Source organism: Coccinella septempunctata, chromosome 5 (assembly GCF_907165205.1).
Source record: "Coccinella septempunctata chromosome 5, icCocSept1.1, whole genome shotgun sequence".
Classification (NCBI taxonomy): Eukaryota; Metazoa; Arthropoda; class Insecta; order Coleoptera; family Coccinellidae; genus Coccinella; species Coccinella septempunctata.
Window position 1 is genome coordinate 35257303 of NC_058193.1, and position 19925 is coordinate 35277227.

At 35.4% G+C, this 19925-nt stretch overlaps 4 protein-coding genes and 1 long non-coding RNA gene across 8 annotated transcripts; 3 read left to right on the forward strand and 2 right to left on the reverse strand.

Annotated features, from left to right (window-relative positions):
• The first annotated feature begins 5424 nt into the window (after positions 1 to 5424).
• On the forward strand, positions 5425 to 6841 carry LOC123313769. The gene is made up of 2 exons (XR_006537769.1): positions 5425 to 5935; positions 6615 to 6841. It is a non-coding gene; the product is annotated as an uncharacterized LOC123313769 (long non-coding RNA).
• A 4357-nt stretch (positions 6842 to 11198) lies between these two features.
• LOC123313864 (guanylate kinase) lies at positions 11199 to 14269 on the reverse strand. 3 transcript variants are annotated; one of them, XM_044898941.1, is made up of 3 exons: positions 14252 to 14269; positions 13997 to 14071; positions 11199 to 12048 (listed from the first exon to the last, which is right to left on the reverse strand). In XM_044898941.1, the coding sequence occupies exon 3, from the start codon at positions 11997 to 11999 to the stop codon at positions 11394 to 11396; it is 606 nt and encodes a 201-aa protein (XP_044754876.1). In that variant the 5' UTR covers positions 12000 to 12048; positions 13997 to 14071; positions 14252 to 14269; the 3' UTR covers positions 11199 to 11393. The 3 variants fall into 3 exon arrangements, with proteins under 3 accessions (XP_044754876.1, XP_044754878.1, XP_044754877.1); XM_044898943.1 differs by lacking the exons at positions 13997 to 14071; positions 14252 to 14269 and adding an exon at positions 13687 to 13978; XM_044898942.1 differs by lacking the exons at positions 13997 to 14071; positions 14252 to 14269 and adding an exon at positions 13673 to 13978.
• Positions 14167 to 16717, forward strand: LOC123313862. The gene is made up of 3 exons (XM_044898939.1): positions 14167 to 14325; positions 14527 to 14641; positions 14777 to 16717. The coding sequence occupies exons 2-3, from the start codon at positions 14543 to 14545 to the stop codon at positions 16310 to 16312; spliced, it is 1635 nt and encodes a 544-aa protein (XP_044754874.1). The 5' UTR covers positions 14167 to 14325; positions 14527 to 14542; the 3' UTR covers positions 16313 to 16717.
• Positions 16718 to 16945: 228 nt separating this feature from the next.
• Positions 16946 to 17980, forward strand: LOC123313866 (cancer-related nucleoside-triphosphatase homolog). Of its 2 annotated transcripts, none has more exons than XM_044898947.1 (5): positions 16946 to 17182; positions 17242 to 17407; positions 17515 to 17599; positions 17648 to 17831; positions 17903 to 17961. In XM_044898947.1, the coding sequence occupies exons 1-5, from the start codon at positions 17155 to 17157 to the stop codon at positions 17905 to 17907; spliced, it is 468 nt and encodes a 155-aa protein (XP_044754882.1). In that variant the 5' UTR covers positions 16946 to 17154; the 3' UTR covers positions 17908 to 17961. The 2 variants fall into 2 exon arrangements, with proteins under 2 accessions (XP_044754882.1, XP_044754881.1); XM_044898946.1 differs by having other exon boundaries at positions 16948 to 17182; positions 17648 to 17827; positions 17903 to 17980.
• Positions 17981 to 18021: 41 nt separating this feature from the next.
• Positions 18022 to 19890, reverse strand: LOC123313863 (U6 small nuclear RNA (adenine-(43)-N(6))-methyltransferase). Its single transcript, XM_044898940.1, has one exon. It carries the CDS (start codon positions 19743 to 19745, stop codon positions 18246 to 18248), a length of 1500 nt encoding a protein of 499 aa, XP_044754875.1. The 5' UTR covers positions 19746 to 19890; the 3' UTR covers positions 18022 to 18245.
• Positions 19891 to 19925: the final 35 nt, after the last annotated feature.

The following is a 19925-nucleotide window of genomic DNA, read 5'->3' on the forward strand; positions in this document are numbered from 1 at the left end:
CAATGCGAATCTGCCAATCCCCCATTTTTCAATACTCATCTATTAGTACCGCCTCTTTCTGCACGCCCACGCCTAAACCTGAGCTGTTTGTAACGGTCCTGGGGTGGGATTCTGATTCGCAAACTTCTGCACTCCTGGTACCCAAAATATTTTGACTATTTCTCTATGGTTCAAATTCGTGAATTCAGTCAATTTACGATGTCCTTGAGTATGATTTGATTAATTCTCAAAGTTGGAGTTTAATTGGTTCAAAAACCTTTAACAAGGTTTACCTATAAGCGAGTTTACTTATTTCTATTGAATTCCTCGTTATATAACGGAATTCAATCATCGTTCTTATCTGAAAAAACATTTCCGCACTAGAAAATTGAGATTGATAACACAAAATTAATTGGAACATGTTGAGTACAAGCATCACTCTATTTAAGACTGCTGTAATTATTTATAATAGGTGTTTAGTAGAACATGAGATGACTCATTTGAATTCATATTTTTTCGAAAAGTTTTCTTATTGTTCTTCTGTATTTTCCAAATACATATTATATTTGAGAAGGTAGATATATGTATATTTCATCATTCTATTTGTTGACGGTTTGATGAAAGAATTTGATTGATTTTAGGGCGTTGTGTTGTGTTAGTAACGGAGCAGTATGAATTCACCATCCCCATTATACAGGTCTCTACAAGTCACAACTCGTTTGGATTTCTTGATAGGATGGCTTTCGAGACCTTTTTTGGGGTTGATAGGTAATATACGGAAGGTTAATTGAAAATTTCAATCGGATTCTGTACAAAACCAAGTTCCATTGGACATCGAGCCTCCCAGCATAAAAAATCGTGTCTATGAAAATGTTCATCACAGAATACTCTTTATACCAAGACTTTGGCCTTGTTAGTTTTCCAGCAATGGAAGTTGCAACCTTATTTTGAACTATTTTCACATCTTCAGCTGAAATTTTCCAAGCGTGACGATGTTTGTAGAGAATTCCAGGAGTTTCTGGGAAGAAGTGAGTAATTTCAGCTGACCAAATATTGATTATTTGGTTTAGTGTGTTTAGTGTGTTTAGGGTTTAAGATACGACAATTGATGTTAGACGTCACGTAGTTATCACTCAAGGCATAACGAAAATTTGTCAAAATGATCAAGGTAGTAGCAACAAGAACATCGAAAAAATAGGGTGATCACCCTCTCAGCAGTCTCAGCAGTGTCAACATTTGTGCTGCTCTGATGAGGTCCTCGGCTCTCCCATTTGAAAATCGTCACTAGTCATATTTCTTACTCCACACATATTGATGTTTATCCTACTCACAAAACAATCCCTGTCCCCCAAGAATAAACGACGCCACTGGAATTCGGTGATATCAAGGTGGAGCAAATTTTTAATTTCATGTTTATTTATTGTTTGGCCCCATAAATATAAAATAATCTGAATGATCACTCTCGTTATTCCCTCTGGAGAAGAAAATTAAAAAAAAATCACAGCTTCATTTCTCTGTAACTTCAAATATAACTTATTGCTTGTTTAATGCCCGTCCTCATGGAAGATTCATATTGGGATTGTGAATTATTATCACTAATGAGGGTATAATGATGTATTTAAGGAACGCTTGACAGAAAGAAAGCAGTCGACAATGGCGAATAGTTGGGGGGGAAGTAAATAAGTGGATAGTGTTGACCCAATGGTGATTGGTTTCGCTATACATCATTAGAGGTTCTTGCTGCAGCTGTCTCACCGAACAGGGCTCCAGGAAGATATGGCGTTGCTTGAATATTTTTTCATCCATTTCTGGATTCTAAATATCACAAAACGTGAAAACGCTGAAAATTCTTCCACGGATTTTTAACAAACCAAAGAAAAAAGAACTGTCCAGATTTCTATGAGGAATCGATTTTTCTGTGAAAAATATCAATCTCGATTGTAATATTTGGTACAGTTGTGAAAAATTGAGTAGGAGAGTCTATTACGTTCATTTTCAGAGTTAGGTTTATATAAACTCACGTTTGAGAGGACAAAAATTGGTGGAGAGAGAAATTTCCAAGTTTTACCATCTATTTGTTACGAATAAGAAGCAAACGCAAAGGGAACTGTAGTATACTCAATTGAAATATCAATTAACCAATCGTTCAATTAACAGATCCTTTCCCAAGTGGTGTATAAATCGTTTAACAAAGTCTCGTCAAACAAAACAGGTGGCAACGTTGTATGACTTGTATGACGAGCCTCCCAAATCGTAGATTACGTGTCCTTCTCGAATATTCTATCTATTTCCCTCTCTCTGTTTCGTCTCTTTCCAAGCTTTGACATACCCAAACAATCCCTTCACAACCCACCATTCAACATATTCATCCAGGACCTGGTTTCATCCAGCATCCACCATTATTTGGACAGGCCTATGTTGGGGGGGATGACGACCTTCAACAAGGTCACCCTACAGAATATTCGACGAGCTACCCAAAGGGGAAAATTCGTTCATTCAGTGGGAAATGGGAGAAAATGTCGCCAACGCAGTCCTGATCGCTTCGATGTTCATTCTAAACAAGATTGTCAAAAAGTTTTCGTATATCGTTTGCTCTCGTAAAGAAACGTGAAATACTCAATGGTATTGCCAAGGGCGGAATTTTCCATCGCATGTTTACTCGACTGATGTAATTAGTTTTCACGAAAATAATTTATTTTTAGATCAAACATGGTGTGTGTATGTATATATTGACGCTATCTAATAGGGACAATGAACTGTCTCCTCTCTTCTAAACATCTGGCTCTTTGTCAGTCTACTTTCCTCTGTGAACTCTACAATTTTGTAATGACAAAAAGTATAAACGTGTTCCGAATGATTATTGAACCAGAATTGCAGTTTGTCTTATCGTTAACATCGCTATTTTCGTTTTGTTTACAGTTGAATTTTCGTTCAGGTTATCCCAAATTGATTGGTTGGAAAATACCTACCTTTTCGTTTTTTTTGACATTCGTATTGACATTTGACATTTAAAAAAAATGGAATCTGCATACTGGCAAAAACTAAAACGTGCAACAAAGTAGCTTGCGAGAAGTTTTTCAAAATGCCCGGAAATGCTTAGATATCCACTAGTTGACCTGTAAATGTGGGAGGACCAGTCTTACTATCCAAGTCTGATGGCAGATCTGTGTTCCGTCTTTTGTTGAGAAATCTACGTACGTAGATGTATATTTAAAAATACATCAGAATGATTTCACGTCATTTCTAATTCGAGTTTATCATTATTTACGGACATCGCCGATGATAGGTTAATTGTATCAGAATTGATCTTGCTGTGTGTGCAATTTCGAAATTAATCCTTAATCTTATCAGTTCGACTAGAATGCTAGGAAAATATTATGAGGGGAAAATTTGAAACCTGCCAGAAATAGAAATTATTTTCGCATTCTGGGCTCTTAAAGTTAAACAAGGTAATCAGACGCAACACCCTGTATCTCTGAGCGCGGGAGTGCAGAAATTTGACAGGTTTTTTAAAAATTGTAAGGAATATAACGAAGTAACTGAAGATGAAGAAAATTGCTGAAATCGTTCAAAGGGTTCCAGAGAAAATGAGCTACAAACTTCGTTGAGATGTTGTCCGCATATTTTTGCCCCATTCCATGTTTTCGAGTTTATCGATATTCAAATTGCAACCTTCGCACGTTGTTGTTTATGCCAAGGTTTATCCAATAAAACAACAATTAGAAAATCAAAAAACCCTTCGCTTTCATTTCCTAACGAAACAATACATCGCAGAAAACGGTATAAATTATTGAGGTCGTTATTCAATCCTCATAAATGCATAATCATTGTGAAATATTTATAAATTACTCTTAGCATTTATGCGTTTATCATGAAAGTAAATTCATTTCATCTCTCTGTTTATATTGAAAATAGCTCGTTGATATACAAGAGCTTTAATATGTTGTTTGAGGCTGCTTTTTAAAAACTCAATTGGTTTATTTTCTACACATACCATGGCGATGACGAGGTTAGATTCTCCGGATCCACAGACTTCGGAGGATACAAATACGAAGATGAAAAGTCCCACAGCCCATAGCCAAGTCGTTGGTTCTATTCTGTGTTAGAGTATTTAGTTGTATCCTCAATGGTAATAGTAGTTTTCAGGTGCCATCTTAAGGGGGCCGTTCAAAAAAAATTACATGAAAGACACGTACTCTTTTTTGACAAGTAATCACCCCTTATATTTTTCTCAACTATTCAATATTCATGTTGTATAGTCTTCATGTAAAGATGAAACTAATAAATTTTTCCATGTATCGCTCAAAAACGTTCTGTGTGATAGGATTAAGGAAGGGGAAATAACACACAAAAATTACTTCCTTCTTCAGGTACCTAATCGAGTTTCAATTGAAAGTGTATTCAGAAAAATGGGTCTTTCTTCTTCATGACTATACCCAAGGAAACACTTTTACTTAATCCTAAGAAATCCATAACAATCGGTCATTTTAATGAATCATACAACGTTGCTGGCGCTTTGTTATGACATTTCAAAACCCGCTGCGCCATACATTTTTCCCATATCAATGTTTTTATTTCAACGAATGGACATGTGACTGCTCTATCTTATTTACGAGTAATCCGATATCTACGAGTTCTCTCGTGTGTTATTTTTGTCCTATTGCAAAAAAAGAAACTTTCATTAGTTGAACAACAATTGAGAGTTTGAGTACGTATTAAAATAGACCAAATGAGCGACTTCGTGAGAGATTATTTGTCAGACTTGCTATAGTTATGGAAGAATTTGCAGATTTGAAATTCTGCCACAGGAACAGAAGGATCGAAATTTAACCTATCTATTCACTGAACCTGGTGGAGCAGTTCCTCAATGAATTATGTCATCAAATGCGATCATATCCTTTGATATTTCAGAAAGATACCTACAAAGAGTTTATGTTGGACGCCCTATATACAAAACCCCACGTAGCCAATTTTCTCTCCCGGTTTTTCCCATGAACCAACCTTATTCACATGCACACTCATGCTCTAATTTCATCTTTGCGTTCACTTTGTTGTTTCTGCCAAGGAAATAACTCAAAATGAATGAGAATTAACTTGAGTGCGTGAGCAAATGTGAGGTTCAAAGACTCCAGCAGACGATGTTTTGATATTCACTCAATATATGGCCATCATTCTATAAAATATTCTGGACAGGACGGATTTTTTATTTAAAACCGTATATTCGTGCCCACTTTTACAATGGGAACATGTGGTAAAAATATAATGTGAGATCGTGATGGTTATATTACTTTAACACACCTGAAAGAGCTTCTATATGATAGCGAAACATTAGCAGTGGTGAAAAATTCATCGTAAAATGTAGTACTTTAGTTTAATGACTAACGGACCACCTTTTCGGTCCTATGTGACCATAATGAAATGAATTTAATGAATACCGACGCCAAAAACACCATTCTTCGCTGTCGATAAGTTGAAGATAATACCCACCCCTGTCTGTCATCGATGTTAACCTCAATTTGTCATTTTTCCCAAACTGCGTTTGACAGACGTCAAAATCTCGAATTTCTGGAGCTTTTTTGTTTTCCGATCTCGCTCCTAGGTCGAGAGTATTTGCTAGACTCGCTTATTTGTCGTTCGTTTGGTATTGTGTGTGAGGATACCTCACTGCGAGGTGAACCCAAAAAACAACCGTAACCCGGAAATTAAAAAAAAAGAGTTACAAATCGAATCTCCGTTTTCTCGTCTTTGAATCGACCTCCATCCGCGTATCTTCTCAAAAATAAACACAATCGTCGCGATCTCGATGGAGAGGCAAAATAGAAACGTATCGGGCGATGAATTATAAACGAAACTCAGCATGGGCTGGGTGGAATTTTATTTACTTGCAAGAGTTTTTCATGCGACCACGTATATGATAGGTATCCAGCAGGTTCAAAGTCGGATATTTTTAGATGAAGTAAGTGAAATTGGATAAACATGTGAGGTAACCTTGTAGGCTACGGAAAGACATTTTCATTATTGGAAATTATGTTTGTTTTCCTCGCAGATTGTTGTGTCGGTCGGTAAACTTTTCTTGTAAAATTCATGTCTTCCAAAGGTGCAGCTATCAGTGTTGTATCTTTACAAGTGAGATAACCACACAGTATAATCAGTATACTTGATGCTGATGAGTAGAAAAGGAGAGATTGAACGAAAGGCCTGCTCATTTCATGAAATATTGAAAAATGCTGCATCCACTTTCTCAAGTTCCTGATGGCAATCTTTTGTCTCTTGCTTATTGAATTATTTCTTTCAATTTCCGTCAAATATGAGGCGGACCTTGACCAGATCTACCCAATTTCGAATAGAAAAGTTTTTCCTTCGAGGTTCAGGAAAAGATCAACGTGCAAATGAGCGCAAATATTTCAAACATGTGTTTGTTCTCAAAAACGTAATATATGTGTCTGACATTGGTTTTTTTCTAAAAATACGGGGTGCGTGTTACTATTTTAAGAGTGACCTCAACACTTTTTTATAAATCCGGGACCTTGAGCGAAAATTGAGCGCTAAACCAATGGAAAATTGATTTGGAATTGATCGATGTTGAGATGAATCCAGGTATATTTGGGATTGCCCAACTTTTTATGTCATTTCAGGGTGGAAGATTTCATTAAACTGCAACCTTAACTCGATTTTGAATACCTACCGAAGATTTTAATTTTCTGCGTTACTTTTTACCAACTCTGTTTATATCTCGTTAATTATACGTATTTATTGTGTTCTCTATTCTTATTCAGGACCTCTAGTTTTGAGTGCAAGATGAAATCATCGAAATGTAACTCAGGTACTATAAACGTGAATAAATATTTTCTTCTGTTCATGATTCATTTCTAATATTAGATTTCAGTCCGCACAATATGATTGTTGAATCATAAATGCTTCATGCTTCAATATATTGATCCAGATCGACAATAATTGGTGTATTAGGTACTCAGCGAACTTAAAACATAATTTGACGCTCCGATCATTAAAGACAAAACAGAATCGTACTTATTTCGAAATAAACGAAATATCTGCTCAGACCTTTTCTGGATATCTCCAGTGTCTGAGCCTATATAGCATGGACAGTAAATGTAGGTATCCAGAAAAAATCGTGACTTGAAGAATAATTGAATCCCAAGGTAATATATAGCTCTACGTTTTTTATGGGCTTTAGATTTTTCACCATTATCTGAGTAATATCTGAAATACTGAAATAAGAGTAGAAATAATTTGAAATTAATAATTTGAACGAAACACATGGATCATTTCTGGAATGTTTCAGAAAAATCATTCAATTTCAACTGATACCATCCGGAGAATATCAACAGTAATTGCATTCTATAAGCGCATTCCATTGGATAATTGATAATGCAATAATCAAGAATTTCCAGCAGAATTACATAACTGAATAATAGCATCATTTGAATTTGTAATATCCGACTAAAAATAAAACAACTCGCGAAAATATAAAGCTTCATGAAGTGTTCGAAAACTCTGAAATTCTTGATGTTTCCGAAACAATACGCTGAACGCATTCGTTTGACAGTAACACTAATATTTAATTGTATACTTAATTTTCCGTATCCTCATTTACATTCCTGATTACGGTACTACTGATTGTTCATTATTCATTTTTGTTTTAAAAAATTTGGGAGTTTACGTTCGGTGGCATGACTAGCTATACAAATATTCTGCTCCTATTCGTTCACGATACTCTCATATACAGGGTGTCCAAATATTTATATAAATGCCATTTGAGAACGCGACCCAAAATGAACGTACAGGGTGACAATTTTAAAATTTGCCAGGCCAATTATGTTGCGAATTGGATGTTTTCAGAGAAAATTCCGAAACAGGTCAATTTTTATTCGGATGGGGACATATATTTTGAGCAGAATTGTGAGCCGAAATCTCCTCAACCCTAGGCGTAGGAGCTATCACCCCTATATTCTCAATAGGGAATAGGGGGTGAGCTATACGCTATACCTCAATTGAAAGATCACTTGGTCCTCTACATGAATACTATGGTTTGAAAATTTTTATTGAGTCCTTGAAGCAGTTACAGGGGCTGACACTTTGAAAAATTACCAGGCCAATTATGTCTCTACAAGGATGTTTTCAAAAAAAATGCCTGAACAGGTCAATTTTTATTCGCAGGGGGGACATGTTTCTAGCAGAATTGTAAGCTGAAATCTTCTCAATCTTAGGTGTAGGGGTTATCACCCCTAAATTCTTAATAACGAATAAAAGGTGAGCTATACCTCAATTGGAAGTCAATAGTATTGTGTAGAGGGACATATTGTCTTCCAATTGAGGTTTAGCTCACCCTTTATTCCCTATGAAAAATTTAGGGGTGATAGCCCCTATGCCTAGGTTTGAGGAGATTTCGGTTTACAATTTTGCTCAAAATATGTCCCCCTCCCTTTAAAAATTGACCTGTTTCAGCTTTTTCTTTGAGAACATCCTTGTCAAGACATAATTGGCCTGCCTAGTTTTCAAATTGTCACCCTGTATGTGGTATAGAAGAAGAAAGAAGTTGGTTACAGGTTTCTCGTTGAATTTTGTGAAGTGCATCTGAGAATCTTGATTCAACCAGATTCTCTTTGTGGCAAAAATTCGACGGAAATGTAACGTTGCAATTTGGTTTCGAAGTAACATTGCTGAGATACGAATTCTGAACAATTCTGAAGCATTTGGACAAAAGGATAAAACACTCTTGTTGATCCTTACAAAACACCTTACAAAAACCTTAACTTAAGGAGCATTTTTTTCGAACGCTCCTTACTTCTTAGTCTAGAGACTCTATTGACCATTAAACCCAAAGAACATAGGTTCCCAATCTCAATCCAAAACAAAATTACAACGAATCGCTGAGCTTATATTCGGACCGTTCGACAAACATCTCCCCAAGCCGAAAACTACGCATCAAAACATGAAAATATAGGAGATTCGATCATTTCGCGAATAATAAAATGCAGATCGCAGAGGCCCACCAAACCGACGCGCAAAAAACGTGAAGCATTTCGCCAGAAGCAGCGGACCAGACGTGTTTTCGCGACGTCTACGCCGTGGAAAGAACGCTCCCTCTGTCTGGACGCCCGTTGCCAAATTTCAATGTTACGTTCAAGGTCAGAAGTCAACAATTCGTTACATAAGGGGCCAAGGTTACATCAGTAGAAGCCGCTTTTTCCAACGTGTTGTTTACGAATTTTCAATTATTTTATTTCTATTCAACGGATCGGAATTGGCATGTCCTAATTGAATTTTGTTTCGCGTCGGTGATAACTTCCTGTTTATTTTCGGCGGTTTTGTCGTCATTCCAACGACGCAGGTTGCACAGAAAGGAGGATGTCAGTCAATAACATACACTCTCCCTTTGTATCTAAAGGTTGTCGCGCATGAGCTATTTTCAAATAACGAAAAAATTCGTTCTGTGCCTGAAAACCGTGCTTGCGCCACCGTAGGATTCCCAGAATGAAAATACGTAAACGCATAGATGACATCAATCTCTATTCCCCACCAACTTGAACTTTTTCAGCAGACTACACTAGTAATTATTGCGAATTCTTAAATCCTTGACAGTTTCCATCGAACTCTAGAGATACCCAGTATAGGATACACAAATCATCAGCTTCGCAAGCTATAGCTCAGAAATAATATTATTGGGACTGACATCTGCTCTTTAGAAGGGTCCACTCCTTATCTCAAATAGCTTGGGGCCTCATCAAGTCTGAATCCTGCCCTGAGATATCCACAAAATAGTATAGGAGAAACACTAAACCAGAATATCAATCTTACATATACATTCCCGTTTATTTCTGTCTTATGGCATCTTTTACTATAGCACTGAGGGTGGTTAACACGGGCGTAGCCAGGGGGGGGTTTTGGGGGTTCAAACCCTCCCCGAAATAATATAGGTACATAATATCAGTTTCAAAGAGTCTCAATTTTTATGTCACATTCAGAAAAATTTCTTTTCAAGCCCCCCCCTGAAATTCAACCCTGACTACGCCCATGGTGGTTAATACTATAGTACACCCATTATGGAGAGAGCACAGCAATATGTACGTCGAGCCGACAGAGATAGCCGATACAGTGTCCGACCTCTTTGTCTTCCAGGACCGTAATTGTAGCACTGGGGCACCTTTTTCTTTTTAGGAATTAAACGTTTTATTATTTTCATGGTTACGATATTGTCCATCCTGTTTCCAATTTTCTTACGAATATGTGCTGGGTTCAAGGATTTTTGCAGTCGTGGAAAATCGAAATTAGGTCGTCTATCCTTACGTTTCTCGTGAATTCGAAAGAATCGCGTTTTGCTACGATTCTTCAATATTTTTAACATTTCCTCCTACACGCTCTAGTGACCGGAACTAGACGGATTTCGTAACCAGGGCCGGCAGAGCGGTTCATTCAACTGGCTTCTGATCACCTGCCAGTTCATTTCCTGCCGAATCAACGTCATCGGCGTGTTCTAGAAAATTTAAATAGATCTTTCGAAATGATTTCTTAGGTGAGAAATCAAGAAAAAATTTGTTTATCACTTTGAAAAAAAACGATACAATGGAATTAAACATTACGTATCTGATATAAAGAAGCGATACGAAGACTTGTGCGAAAGTATTTTGGTCAACCAGTAATGATCTTAGATCATACCTTGTTGTCCAGACCAGTCTATGAGTCACGAGACAGTATTTGGTGAAGATAAGTAGGCTTTTCCATATTTAAAGTTTGGGATTGATCGTACAGATGATGATGCTCCAACACAGGATAATTCATGGCTATGCCAAAAGCATAATTTCGATATCTCAGTTTCTTGCAGACTTTTATATAATTCAATAAAAATGTGAGTGTACACGGTTAATTTCTGAAATCTCACCAGAATAGATCTTATCTCAAGTGATTTTCCTCGAAACTAGACGTGATCTGGCAAACAGTCAACGCTCATTTCTACAAGACAGGTCCAAAATTAAAACGGAGGTCAACGGATTTTCCGTAAACTTATAAATAAAAAGGGTCTCCGTGTTAGAGACAGAATTAGAGCTTGGCTCAGCTTCGCGGAAATGTGTTCAGCCATCATCCAACGAATTATGAGAATAACGGGTCTATTAAATGAGTTGTACAGTTTTGAATTGGTACAGCGAAGAAAAATTTACTACCGATTATTAGTCGAAAAAGGGGTTAAATCAAACGAAAAATCCAGTCGTTCTAGCTTTTTATTGCTAACCGATACTCATGTAGCGAGCGATGTCTACATACCCGTAATCTGCTTCTAAATACTTCTTCTGATAAAATAACATGGAATGAAACAATACAAGGCAGTATATAAGTACAACAATCTTCTATGATCTGTCAAATAACATACATAGATAACCTCAAAAGTCAAAACAATGTCAATGTCCACTTATCAACACATTCTCGGATATAAACTGCTTCAGTTCTTCGTACGCCACTTCTAAGACATCATTCACGATTATTTTATCGAAATTTCCTGGTTGCATGCCGTATTCCATCTCGATGTGGGCCGTGTCTAGTCGTTTCCTCAGACTGTCCTCCGTTTCTGTTTTTCTGGCACGAAGACGCTCCTCTAAAACAGCCAAAGATGGCGGTTTGATGAAGACATACCACGGGTTGAGATCGGTCTGTTTGATTTGTCGCACACCATTGACTTCGACGTCCAAAATGCATATTTTTCCTTCCTCGGCGATCTTCCTGACCGATTCTTTGCTGGTGCCGTAGAGGTTACCGCTAAATTTGGCGGACTCTATGAATTTCCCTTCCGAAATGGCTTTTTCCATGTTGCTGGAGTCTGTGAAATGGTAGTGCACCCCGTCTACTTCCCCTGGTCTGGGTTTACGCGTGGTGTGACTCACACTCAAACTGAACCTGTCGGGGTATTCCTTGAGGATCCTTTGGAGGAGAGTGCTCTTGCCGGAACCAGAGGGACCGCAAAGGACTAACGGACGCAGTTTTGAGATGGCGACGGCTTCTGCTGCCATCTTGGAAAGGCCTCTGTATAACCAAATTTTGGGAGATTAACGTTGGACTCTGCAAAAAAAGGAGGGGGCTGATTCAGGTTTTCAATTTTCATTATAGAAGTATGGGCAGTTGAAATTAATTTGTTCTTAAACGCCGGTGATACCCCAGTTTGCAGCATGACTCTAGACAGCTAGTAGTCTGGTCGATAACTCCTGTCTGGGCAAAGTTAATTCATCAAGGAAATTGCAAGAATGGATAGATTCCTCGACAGCATTTGAGCAAACTCGCCTAACACAGACCTATAAAAGGTTTGAGCTTTTGAGCACTTGTTAACAAGCGCAGAGCTTATAGACGAATAATTTGTTGTGCTTAGTAGTATACTATATACTGATAGGTGGGCCTCAATACAATAGTGGTTTATCAGGTTTATCTATTTCGTTAAACTATTCTAGAATAAACGATTTCGCCAGCAAAGAGCGGTGGTAGTAATCTGAAGGATACAATAATATTGCTGCATGGGAAAATATCAAGGTCAATCAGGGACATACATCCTGTTGATTTTGCAGCCTCGATTTTAGAGGGGTTGCGTTCCCCTTCATAGTTTTTCATTCTTAGATTAGCGTTTGATCGCGAGAGATTCAAAGGGTAGCATGAATGGATTCGTGAGGGTGACACGATGAAAGGGCTTGATTGTAGAGAACATCAACGCAAATTCGTTTTGAACCGAAAAAGATTCCACTCCAGTTGTGTGCAACTAGTGGAGTAGCCTGTTTTTATACTAATAACCTACTACCAACATTCCTCATGACGTATCACCTAATATATTAGGTGAATAAAATATGTTATGAGTATTTTATGTGATATGTCAATCGCTGAAGATCATTGAAAAAATATGCAGAATTTTTTCCTAAAGAACGAGAGATCAACCAACCAAAAACAAATGTGGAATATGTACCTATAACAACTCGGTGGAATAACACTTTGTTGCATGTTTTTTTTCGCGTTTTGATTTCTAAGTACATTGCACTCTGCCATATCGGCATATCCTGTTTTTGACCGGCGATTATAAGAAAATGCACTCAAAAAAAAAACAAATTCATGATGAAACACCATCTACGAAATTAATAATCGAATTTCATAAGACTGCTGGTCTACTGCTTGCAGGGTTCACTGAAATCACACGGATTTGTTTGTATTTTAGATACCAGCGAGCGTGATTTCCAAAGTTAACGGGTAATACTTTCGGAAAAATTGATTAATCATTTCCGATGCCTGTTCATCAATTTGTACGTTTACATTTTCATTTTTTAAATAGTTTTGCAATTTTTTTTTGGAAACTCTTAATTATTATATAGAGAAAATGAATAGAATATTTGTTTGTAATTTCCTAGAATGCGATCCGAGGATATCGTGAATAAAGTCACGTTCATTGGTCTATTTTTATATGACTTGACTTCCACAGTTTCTGTACAGGGTGGAACATGTCTTCTTACTTTCGGAATATAATTCAGATACAGTTTAATCATGTAACACATCAGTAATATCCCTCATTCAAAAAATAGTTTCCAAAAGATGCGTTGATAATAATCAAGAAAAAATGTTAATTTCAATATTCTCTCTGTTATCATCATAGATAGACTAATAATTCAAAATTTATCGGCAACATGAAAACAAACACTAATAAACCATATACCTGAATCATAACAGCTGAATCAGTAATAAATATCCAGTGATCAAATTATTCAGTAGTCTCGTGTACTTTTGAGTAATTCAAAATGTTTACTCTCGAACCTTGACATCATCAAAAAATATCACCTATGCAAAATTTACCACAAATTTGTAGGAGAGCCACGCTTTCGGATAGAATACTTCCAAGTTATTTTCCTCCCCAACAAGCATTAATTATTTTTGATGAAAAGAATATCATAAAATAGTAAAGAATAAGTTAATCTGCTTGTAACCCTTCTATTATTTACATAATCATAATATATGAACAACGCATTCAATGTTTACTTACCGATTTAAGACAGCTGAAACACAACCTTAAAAACACCTGAACCACAAATAGTCATCGAATTTTACCAAAGAGGAACTGAAATCAGATGAATTAGTCATAGAAATTGTGAATTTGACGTTAAGTTTATGTCTTCTTGATTGTCAAAATTGTTGGTTATGTTTTTATCAGATTCTGTGATTGAAATATAACCTCAATTTTTTGTGAATGGGTATTCATAAAGTAAATCATCAATAAATTCATTAAGTAATTACGTACGTATGTGTTTTGTGTGAGTATTTGGCCTGTTCGTGTTTCAATTTCGAATTTCCTCTTCATTTAGCTTGTTCATGGTAAGTACTGCAATGTTCAAATTCTTGGATGTTCCTTCTTTCTGGTTTAATTGGTGTTAGTGAACAATACTTTGCATGCTTCATTATACACAAACTGATCTTGATTCATTATGGATATATGCTTCCTCTGTAATTTTGGAAATAAAATTGTTGTTGAGCATTCCAAAGAAAATTATTGTCAGTATCTCCTGTTTATTTCAGATAACGCAGGCTCAAAATGGTTAAAAGTTTCCATAGCAAAAATGATGTATCCTCTAGTGGATATGAAGATAATGGAAGTGATACAGATGAACACCCGAAACAACACTCTAATCAGGTAAAGCAGATAATGATTTGGTATTTCACATTCACATATCTGAATGTGCTGACGTGAAAGCTGAACACATGGAAGTTTATCAATGAAAATGAAAATCATGTAGCTTAAAATTTTCTAAGCTGTTTTCTGTTTCAGGCCAAAAACATCTCTGAAATTATTTCTGCTAACACAAAATATAAAAGATTACAAAAGCAAAACAAAACTATTGAAACTCAAGTAGAAAGTGATGATGAAGTATTTTTATTAAAAGTACCAAAATGGATAAATCCAACAGATTTAATAAACTCCAAATTTTCTACATGTAAGAAATCGAAGGTGAAAACAACTTCAGAAACTTATCATATGAAACCACTTCATGTAGCAGAACCTAAATTGTTCATAAATTCAGTTTTCCTGAAAAAAATTAACCCTGTATCAATTCTGCAATTAGAAAAATATGTAGAGGACAAAAGCAAGGATGATGATATTACCGAAGAAAGGAAGCATATACCTCTTCCAAAAGATTTGACTGCTAGACATCCAATATTTGGCTCAAAATATGAAGCAAAAATACAGTTACAAGAAGAAATTCAACAAAAACTGCAACAAGCACTCCAAAGATTTGAAAAAACAAAAAAAGTACCAAAACAGAAGAAAAAAGTAATAGATCAGGATGAGTTCGATGATAAAAGTTTATTAATTTCACAGATGTTAGAGGAAAAACTGAAGAGCAAAAAACTGAAGAAAACAGAAAATACTTTGATGTTCGATTCATCTCAGACTTGTGACACATTAGGTTCGGATGTTGTTGAACAGAAAAAAAAACCTAAGAAGCAAAAGAACCAAGTCAAAATAGAAAATAATATTGAAGTTCAAGACATAAAGAATGAAATAATAATCCATAATGATCATCTGTTGGAATTAAATGAATCAAAGCTAATTCAATCTGATGATAAAGAAGTGGAAATTCATTCAACTAAAGAGAAAAAAAAGAAAAAGAAGCATAAAGACTCGAGCACTCTAGAAACCGAATATACAGATGGATTTACTAGAATGCCAGATGACCAAGAACATTTCCCTCTTGATCGCTCAATGAATGAAGATGAAAAAAATGTTACCCCAAAAATAAAGGTAGAATTGCTTTCAGACGCAGACCTAAATGAATCTAGTTTTCGAAAAAAAAATAAACAAAAAAATAAGCCAGAAGAAATAGGAAATTTCAGTCATATAAAGCAGGAATTTCAAGAAAATTCTGAGTATACTCAATCATCTCCTGAAAAAAAGCGAAAAAAAAAGAAAGACAATTTTTCTGTTGAAATTAAGAAAGAGATGGTGTCAGAGTCAGAAAATCCGGAGCCTAGCTTTAATGAGAAAAAAAATAAAAAAAGACGTAGAGATTCTGATATTACATTCATGACACCTGAAATAGTCAAGCAAGAATTTGATGATTCATTTATGCCCCCAACAAAGAAGAGAAAGCCGTCAATTTTAAGTAGTACGGTGATAAAAGAGGCATCTCCGGAGTTCAAACCTGATGTAAGTGCCATAGTAATGGAAGAAAAAGCTGCCAAGAAGAAGAATAAACGAAAGAGTACTGATAACCAATCCAACATAATACAAGATTTGTTGTCCAATGTAAGGAGTAGTTTGGAAAATGTGAAAGTCAAGAGTCCAAAGAAAAAATTGTTATAAAAACAATCATAGCCTACTTGGGATAACACTGAAAATGGAGAGTTTTTTTAATTGATTAATGACTGTCAGGAAACATTTTTCTCTACGGTCGTGAGGAAAAGACTAGTTATCAAGAATAGTTATTCCTCAGTAGGATGGGCAACTACCCCAACAACCGCCAACTTCCCCTTAGAAGCTGATTTGTTGAAAATTAGTCATCAAGCACGATAATCGCGACGCTCTTGTATATAAACTAGCAGAAATATTTTTTGACAAAGTATTTTTGAGCAACTTTGATCAACATTTATATATTGATATATTTATTTTTAGGTAAAATACATAATCATTTTCTTCATATTGTACAATTTTCAAATCTTGTAATGTCTATTGATTTTATCGAATAATTTAACAATAAATCTTGATTTGGTTTTTGTAACTGTCCAAAGATTCTCCCGCAAGATAAATTACACGCAAGTTGACCTTCGAAAAATTCCCAAAAAGTTGGGTTCAGTTAAAACTTCCTCAAGACCGAACGGTTGTGCCGAAATGGTTGAAATTCTCAGATTTATCACTAGGAGAGTTGCTCATTCAGAATATGTATCACGTTTAGATCTACGATAATTATCCGGAGATAATTACTCGCAAGTTGACCGAAAAATTCCCAAAAAGTTGAGTTCAATTAAAACTTCCTCAAGACCGAACGGTTGTGCCGAAATGGAGCAAAATAAATATTTGACCCAGAGACAGGTTGTCTCTGATTTGACCCGTCCGATTTTCTCAACATCAGCGGTTGGATATTTAGAAAAAGTCAAATTCGATAACCTCAAATTCAAATTTTATATTTCCCCAGTTTTAAATTAGATATGTTGATTTGTTTAACAGGATTACCAGGTAATTTTCACCAAAAGATGTTCGAATGTATGTGTAAATCTCTTTTAATTCCTGTACAGGAAGTGGTAAAACGACATTAATAAAAAAACTTGTGGAATATTTGAAACAAAACGATGTCGGAGTTGAAGGATTTTTCACTGAAGAAATCAGAGATCCACAGGGTTATCGAGTAGGATTTGATATTGTCACACTAAAAGATGAAAGAGCAGTTTTCGCTAGGAAAAGGTCATTTCATGTAATATTCTCATAGATAGTTCTAAGACACTGACAATCATCAGTAAAGTTATAACTTTCTCATCCCAAGAGTTCAAAATTTAAATTCTTATTTGCAGAGGTATTCAGTCGTCTTATAAAGTGGGTACTTATTTTGTAGATATTGCACAATTTGAGAAACTTGTGCTTCCGTTGCTATATAATGTAAGTAAAGGACAAATATTTTTCTTATTTATAAGAAGAAAATTCTAGCCTGGAAAAATCATGATTATTGATGAAATAGGGAAAATGGAACTTTTTAGTGAGCATTTCAAAAACTGCATCACAAATTTAGTACAAAACTCTGACATAACAATAGTTGCCACTGTTCCATTGAAGGGTAATGATCGGTTCATTAAAGATTTCAAGGAAAAGGCAATGAAAATAGTTAATGTAGGTACGATGGGTTCATTTGGAGTTGCATTCTTAATAAAATCAATCATGTGTTTGATTGAACAAAAATTTTAGGTTGAAAGAAACAATAGAAATAATCTTCTGGAGGGAATCATCACATTTCTAGACATGAAATGAATGTTATATTGAATTGGAAATAAGTCTTTTTACTAAGAGGAATTGAATAGATTCAATATTTTTCAATACATTTATTGTCATATGTAGCAAAAATACCTATTTCTTGTATCTCGCTCAAAAATAAAAGTTTATTCTGAAATTATTTTCTGTTCAGAAATTATTCCCAAATTAATTTACTATTCAGAGCAATTAATCCGCCATATCTGTTCGTTGCCTCATCAACTGAAACATTTTAATCTCCTATCGAAGATGCCATGAAACTCTTTTATACTGAATTATTTCACTTAAGATTATTTTTGAAGTATTGTAAAATTTGATGGATAGATTCTCTATTTGTACTATCTGTGGTAAATAATTCTAGTATAATTGAGTCATTAAGCTTTTTCAGACATAAAAAGAACTTAACCAGGATTTTATTATTGTTTACAGTGTCGCTTCCTTTAAACTTCTTGGTGTTGTAATATTCATCATCGTCTTCAAGCTCTCTTTTCGGAGTTGTAGAAGCAATATCCAGACCTGCAAATTTATCAAAGGCACATTCTACTTCGGAATTAGTTTCTTCTGAATTGCTTGTTTTAACAGTTTCATCAGAACTATTGAATTTATCGTCAATCGAGTTCTGTTCAGCCAGAATATCTGATTCTGTTGTGGAACATTTCATTTTTTGTCTCCTTTTCCTTCTTTGATTAGACCAGGTATTTGAATAAGCTATGATATCATACATAATGAATCCTTTGGTTTTTTTATATTCATTACTAAGAAATTCAAGTTCTTTAAAAAAACTTCTGAGTTTTTCATCTACATGCTCTAAAGTTTCATTACCACTTGATGATTTGGGTATGATGTAACTTAATGGTGGTTTAGATTTCATTTTAACATTACTCAGGGTGGGTGGAATTGTCCTTAGATCAATATCACAGTATGTCCAAGCTAGGCCCCATCTTGTAGTGTGTCCTTGACAGAATTCTGTTTGCTTGAAGCTACCAACTTCAATTTCCCGTAGAAGTGCCTTCAATGGAACCAGGCTAGATTTGTGACCTACCATTGTGCTGAAAATCTTAATTTTGAATCTTAGTTGTTCGCTCTCCTTTATTAGCTTCGATATAAATTCAACTTCCCCTCCATTTACTACAACTTCATTAGTGGAGGCACAGAAAGCATTTTTAGGATGAGGCCTTGTAGTTTTTCTTGATTTGAAGAAGGGATGAAGTTCTTCTGTTGATGAGAAGAATGGAGGATTACACATGCAGAAATCAAAATTCCTATTTTGTGAAGTAATCAAATCTACGAGCAGAGTATCTCCTGTGGTTTCATGAATTTGTATGAGTTCGTTGAGCATATTTTGGTCAACATTTCTTTTTGCATAAATAATACTTTCTTTGTCAATTTCCGTGCCTATCATTTTCCATTTGAATTTTTTTGCAGCGATGAGGGGATAAACGCACGATGCACCTGTCCCAATATCTATTCCGTATATTTCATCAGTACCCTGTTGTTGAATATTCAACAGATCTTCCAACCATAATAAGTAATTCAATCTGAGAGGAATTGTCGGTATGAGCTTGTTAACTGGTATATCGACTTCTAAGTCGAAATCTTTCTTCAGTAAAGTACGGGACAAAGCTCTCAAAGCATTTGTATCTTTAAAATCAAGTATAACTTTACCAGTGAGTTCTTGCCTCACATGTTGCCTGAATTCTGGATAATCAATGGCCAATTGCTTGAAATTTGGAGGATTCTTATAAATATTCCTTGGATGCATATACTTATTCATAGACATTTTTTTATCAACGAATTTTCGAATCGTAAAGTTTCGTTACTTTTTAAATTTGTACTTTTCTTTTATAGGTTAAGCTATAAACTTGAATTCATCTTCTTTCTTTACCTCTTTGAATAAACCCATAAGAGCAGATGTATGGTATATAATTATAAAAGAAAAAAATTATATATAATACCTATC